This window comes from Gekko japonicus, unplaced genomic scaffold (assembly GCF_001447785.1).
Source record: "Gekko japonicus isolate JY-2015 unplaced genomic scaffold, Gekko_japonicus_V1.1 scaffold3466, whole genome shotgun sequence".
NCBI lineage: Eukaryota > Metazoa > Chordata > Lepidosauria > Squamata > Gekkonidae > Gekko > Gekko japonicus.
The window spans coordinates 74,911-81,572 of NW_015162061.1; the positions used below are offsets into that span (position 1 = coordinate 74,911).

At 40.5% G+C, this 6,662-nt stretch overlaps 1 protein-coding gene across 2 annotated transcripts in view; it reads right to left on the minus strand.

Moving 5' to 3' along the window:
• Positions 1–6,662, minus strand: part of ACTR3 (ARP3 actin-related protein 3 homolog (yeast)) — a 64,661-nt gene that overhangs the window by 8,981 nt on the left and 49,018 nt on the right. For both annotated transcript variants that reach the window (XM_015405612.1, XM_015405611.1), the window contains exons 5-7: positions 5,435–5,530; positions 3,739–3,846; positions 1,333–1,476 (exon numbers count right to left, since the gene is read on the minus strand). In XM_015405612.1, coding sequence (XP_015261098.1) covers positions 1,333–1,476; positions 3,739–3,846; positions 5,435–5,530 — 348 coding nt within the window. The remainder of the gene's footprint in view (positions 1–1,332; positions 1,477–3,738; positions 3,847–5,434; positions 5,531–6,662) is intronic.

Genomic DNA, 6,662 nt, shown 5'->3' on the forward strand with positions numbered 1-6,662 from the left:
TTTCAGTTTAATTAGAATAAAGCTTTTTCTGAGCAAAAGGAGATAGACAGGTACAAATGAAAGGCCTTCCAAACTCCTGCACTAGTAATGATCATCCACATTTAAGAGAATTAGCACTCATTGCTAGTATATGTGCACTTTTATGTACAATTAAGCAAAAAAAAAATCTAAAAATCTTGACAGTTTAATTTGTTTTAAGATTTTTCAGCTGGGAGAAGATAACACAGTGGAAGACACATCCCCAAATACACTCAAGCATTGTCACAGTCACATGTACAATCGCATACCTTCAGAATTTAGAATCCAAGAGTAACAACAGATTTATTCTTGGGAAAATAGTAAGGTGCCTAAAAATGTGCAAACACTCGAAGTATTTAGGGCAGGGGTGTCAAACATGTGGCCCGGGGGCTGGATCAGGTCCCCAGAGGGCTTCTTTCAGGCCCACAGTGGAACTGGCTGTCTTCTGCTTCTTCTTCCAGTTCTGCTACTGCTGCATCATCGTAGGTTTGCAGCTTACAGATACACGCCTGAACAGCATACTCAAGATTGCAACAGCACAGACATTTTGATGCAATAATTCAGAGCAAGAGGTGTCAGTTATCAGACACTGTTAAATAAACAAAATATTGCAAGAGTGCTAATGTTTTAAGGCATGTTTTTATTTTAAGTAAAAAAAATCCTTTGTGTTTGTGTCCTTTATAAAGTTTATATCTCCGCTACCTGGCATTACATTTTATGACACACATGGCCCGGCCCAAGAAGGTCTCATTTATGTCAGATCCAGACCTCATAACAAATAAGTTTGACACCCCTGATTTAGGGCTTATTAAATTGCTTCTTGTAGTACTTCTCATGGGAAAAGAAATTAGAAAAAAGCACTGGAAATGTGTTCCTTTTTAAAGATGGGTAGTCGTGTTAGTCTGTCTGCAGCAGTAGAAAAGAGCAAGAGTCCAGTAGCACCTTCCAGACTAACAATATTTGTGGCAGGATATGAGCTTTCATGAGCCACTGCTCACTTCTGCATTCTAGATGTATCTGAAAGAAGTCAGCAGTGACTCACGAAAGTTCAAACCTTGCCACAAATTTTGTTAGTCTTGAAGGTGCTACTGGATTCTTGCTCTTTTCTGCTCTTCCTTTAAAAAGTTAACTGCTTAGTCTCCCATGTGTAAAACATGATTGAAGTCAGCTGAGCTGCAATGTTTGCACTAGCTCCAGTGACTGTATGTGGCATGAGTCTAGTGAATAGATAATTTTACTTGGAAGCGATCTACCACTGAAATACTCGTTTTACTTTAAACACAAACACACATTGATTGTATTTTTTCTGATTACCTTCACTGCTTTAGCAGTTTCCAATGATTGTTCAGGAGGGATTCCTACTTCTCGTTCTCTTAGCAACTGTTGAATAAAGTAAGTTATATCTCGTCCGGCAATTGGAATGTGTTTGATACAGCTGCCAATCACGTAACCTTCAGCCTGGAAGTAAAATAAATGTTTTTCATAAACTTCAGCAATAATACCATGGTGTACAAAGCAGGCACACACTGAATGGAAAAATATACGAGCATTTACAGGGCATATAAAATCAGTACAGGCACCGTATTTACCTCACTGTAACTCTACCAATACATAGACAATATATTCTTTTTTCATGCGAAGCTCTGCATTTGCAGAGTAGAGAGGGGTAAATCATCAACACTCCATAATTTGCACATCAGCAGTTAGTTAAAAAATAGTTCCAGAGAAAGATGTAATATGAAGAGATACAGACATTAAACGTCTTACACACTGGTCCACTGGTTTTATCATCCTATCCTACATTTAGTTTTTATTTACTGACAATACTAATTGAAATTTTAAATTGTGGTCTTTTAGGTGTTCTTTATAGTGGTTATTTTATTTACATTGTAAATTGCCTTAAATTCTGCAAGATAGGTGGCTAATAAATGTTTTAAATCAATAAATAAAACCTTTTTCTTTGAAGTGTACCTACCTAGTAAATTCCTGACATCTCCCATAAGGAGTTGTATTTTTGGCATTTTCATCTGTTTCATCTAAATATTGCTGGTATTTAGTTGTATGAGTAAATGTAACTTTAAGCCAAGGTATCATTGGGGCCAGCATACTTTAAGGACTGCTTAGTCCCACGTGAACTTATCTGCCCACTCCAATCATCTTCAGAGGCCCTGCTTCAGGTGCCCCCACTATCTGAGGCTAGATGGGTCGCAACCCGAGAAATAACCTTGGTTGTGGTGCCGGATCTCTCTCCCAGGGAGATTTGTCTTCCTCCCTCTATCATGGCCTTATGACAGCAGGTGAAGACTCTTTTGTTTTGACTGGTGTTCCATGTAGCCCTTACTAGTCCTCATCTCTGTCTATGTGTTTATCTGTTTATACACACACACAAACACATATACATTGTGTGTATAATTTCTATTTTAAAGGCTTTCAGTATTTGAAATGTTCGCTGCCTTGGGGACTCTGAATTTGGTGGAAAAGTGGCACAGAAATGTTCTAAATGAAATAAAGGGAAAAAAACCAAAGAACATTTTATTCTCAATAATGAGCCACTTCAGAGGTGTCAGGTGACTGAGAATCACAATCGCCATCACTGAAACAGGCTGTACACTAAGCGCAGCATTAGAAGAGACAACAATATAATGTCAAAGAATATGTTCTGTTAAGTACAAAATATCTGTAGAGCTTTGGAATATGTACGATGTGGAAAGGATCAGTAAGTAAGACGACATTAATAGTTCCTTGAAAGCTCAGGAGTCCAAATTCTTTTACAAAAAAAATCTGAGTAACAGCACTATCTAGGCCACTCTGCTACATTTCACTAGAACACCGGGGGGGGGGGGGGAGCTACAAAACTGGGAAATGCTAATGTTACAAATTCAGTCAAAACAGGGTATACAAAACAGGGTATATATAATCCACACAGGGAATGATAAAGACAGGTAATGAGCAATACACAGTAATTGTGTGTCTCAGAATAATGAAATCATTACAACAAGACTGTAAGGCATCAATCTTTTATGTTCTGCTTCATTTTACAGTTTTCTAACAGCCCACCAATCTGACAGTGTGAAGTTATTGGGAGAGCAGGCCTCTACATCTATACATATTCTGCAAGACAGTTGAGTTCTAGGGAAGCCAAACCACATGTGTTCTGCCTGCATTGCAATCTTCCCCAGATTCTTTTTTTCCATACAGCAGCAAGGGTAGAAAAAACCAGAGGGGCCACTGCCCACTAAGGTGATCCTCTGTTTGGTACAACACAGCCTTCCCCTGTTCCAAACACCAGATGGGGGAGATACAAAATATTCTGCATTCGGCAGGAATTTTCCTTCCACCCTGAAATGATTTTTTTAAATGTGCTCTATGTCAACAGAAGCATTACTTTTGTTGACATAGAGCAAATTTTAAAACTCCAGCATCCTTCTCTACAAGAAGAATCTCTAGAAATGGCATTACATAGTTTTATTAAAAGAACTTGCAACATACCAAGTTTTAAATGACAGCATAGGCCCCCAACATTAATTTTCATAATTACAAAATTTAAAAGCCAGCTCTAAGTATAGTTTCTATTCCTACATATATTGTTTTTCTGCAGGGTAAAGCTCACTAGGGAGTGACTGAAAAATAACCAGCTAGGCTATCCTTCCCATAGTGGCTATGTTTTACAAATGGCACGTTCAAGTTTAGTAAACCAGCCTTGTATTAGTGTATACTTACCACAGGAATGACATGAGTTACACCATCTCCACTATCTATAACTGTTCCAGTTAGTGTCCGCTCTCCTACTTGTCTTGATGTCCAAGACGCAGCTAAGGCAAGGACAGCCTTGCAAAGAGAAACCATTGGAGCATTAGTATTTTATCACAACCCTAAAAGCCTATTTTTCAAGTTAACGCACACATGTGAAATAAAAGTTTTCAACACAATTGTGCTGCTCAATGCAAAGTGACACATATTGTGTTAAAAACAGTACACGGAACTAGTATTTTTTCCACAGCGTGAGTACATATGTGGATCAATTTGCACTGTTTTTATTTTATATGACATAACTTGTTCATACTGTAAGAAGGGATATGTCTCCCCAACATCTAATCTAACCTGCCTCCAAGAACATGGCAAACGGATGAAGATTACCGTCACTAGTTTAAAGCACTATGTCTCCCCAACATCTACCCTGCCTCCAAGAACATGGCAAACTGATGAAGATTACCGTCACTAGTTTAAAGCAGTTTTGTTTATTGGGAGAAAGGGCTAGTTTTTGCAACAGATTACTCTAAACGCTAATTCTCATGGTGACATCACTGTGGGGAATGAATCATCAGTGATCTCTTGTCTAACAAAGCAGAATGTACCTTATATTATGGAGAATTAAGGGTTAGCAAACAGCACAGAAGAATTACATTATGTCTCATTTGACTGTGGGGAATTTTGTCTAAATTTGATCACACTGTAAACCACAGGTAGCCAACAGGTAGCTCATGCACTTCCAGCTGCTTCCCAGATGCTGTAGAGTAGCTTGTGTAGCCCCTAGAGGACCCAGGAAAACATAGTGAAAAGATATGCTCTAGGCTTTTTAAAAAGTTTTATTTCATAGGATTTTCTCTGTGCTGCTTCGCTGACAGCATCATTTCTGCTGCTCTTCCTAGACCATGTTCTGTTTCTAGGACAGAATAAAACTTGATGGGCAGGGTGGTGGTGGTAGATCAGGATGTTTTTCAGCAGTCAGGAGTTACAGGTTGGAAACCCCTGCTTTAAACCAACCACTTATTTTTTTTTAAGGAAATCAAGGTAGAGTACTACTTTGAAACATAATGTAGACAACATGCAGCTATGAAATACACAAATCATTTTTGAAAATGAAATGTGAGAAGGACAACAATTAAGATTAATTGTGTGTAGCTCTGATGGTTTCTCTTAAAGGGATTTTCTTTTGCATTGGTAAGACTTTTAAATTGTTATTGCATTATATCAATAAGGAGATGTTTTGGGCTAAAGTTACAGGGCACAGTTATTTTGGCTTTAATTATAAGGATGAATATTTAATTGCAGGAGCAGGAAATGCACACAACTGTAGTTTTCTAATCTACAGAACCAGAATTCAGGAAAGCAGTTCTGTGGCAACACAATGATTTTTAAAAATATAATTTTTGGTAAGTGAGTCTGGCAATTTTACCACTCATTTTATTATGGTGTGTTTCTTTTGGGGGGGAGGAGGGAGGAAAGGCATTCTTGATGCTGCAACAATTGTGGTGAGAGAATTCAAACATGGGTCTTATTTATTCCCCATAAAGGTCATAAAAGGCTGGTAGAAGCTGCATGAAGGCCAATATAAGGACAATATTTTCTGTATACTCTACTCTTAAAGAGTATTACTTCAGATGCTCCCTCTAACTTAAACTAAATTATTTCTTACCTGAACAGCAATGTAAAGTCCAGGAACATTGAAAGACTCAAACATGATTTCAGCAGTATATTCCCTGTTTTCTGGAGTATTGAGAGGTGGTTCAGTCTGTAAAGCAGAAAAACCTGTAGTCACCACAAACGAAATACACCAAATATTCTGCCAAACTGAACATGCCATATATTCTGCCAAACTAAACACGCCAACAAATATTCAGCTTCTTTTAACTCAGCAGTTAAACTTGGCCACAGAAGTTTCCATGTTTTGCCCTAAAGAACAACTGGCATTCCAGCTCTTATATATATACTAGCAGTAAAGCCCGTTGTGAAAGCAATACAACGAAATCTAGAAAGAGGCTCTGGGGCAGTGCTCTGGCTTTGGGCAAACAGTGTCAATTTGCTGTGGTGACCTCAGCAGGGAATAATGACAGAGTCCACTGTTTTCTCCAGAGGAACTGATCTCTGCTACCTGAAGAGCAGTTGTAATTGTGAGTAATCTGTAGCCCTCACCTGGAGATTGGCAACAATTGTTACCCAGGACAAAATGGCTGGTTTGGAGGGTGGAGTCTATGGCATTCTACCTGTCAGAGGTCCCACCCCTCTGCAAACCCCACCCTCTCCAGGCTCCACCCCTCAAATCCCCAGGAATTTGTCAGCATGTAGTTGGCAACCCATCTCCTTCCCAGCTAGCCACCAACCTACCATTATCTGCCCCTTTGACTTCAGCTGACTTCTGCCCTCCCTTCTGCAGAGCAGTTGTAATACTGAGTGCTCTCCAGCCCTCACCTGGAGATTGGCAACAATGGTTCCCTATGTGGGACTGACTGGTTTGGAGGGTGGAGTCTATGGCAGTGTACCTGTCTGAGGTCCCACCCCTCCTCAAACCTCACCCTCTTCAGGCTCCATCCCTCAAGTCTCCAGGAATTTCCCTTCTGGAGTTGGCAACCCTATCAGGATTGGCCCCAATGTGGTTTCTCCCAAAGGCCAAAGTAGGTGACAGGACCAAGCTTAGTTGCCTACCAACAGGCACTGAGGGGAATGTAGGGTTGCCAGCTCTAAGGAGGGAAATACCTGGAGGTTTGGGGGGTGGATTCTGTAGAGGGCCGGGCGACGGAGGCATCGGCCTTCTGTCGCCCGCCTTGCCCCCCCAATCTCGGCCCGGGCACCCGCGGCTCCCACCAGCGGCCGCCCGACTCCAGACTCCCCCGCGGCCACTCCAGCCAGGCGACGGAGGCATCGGC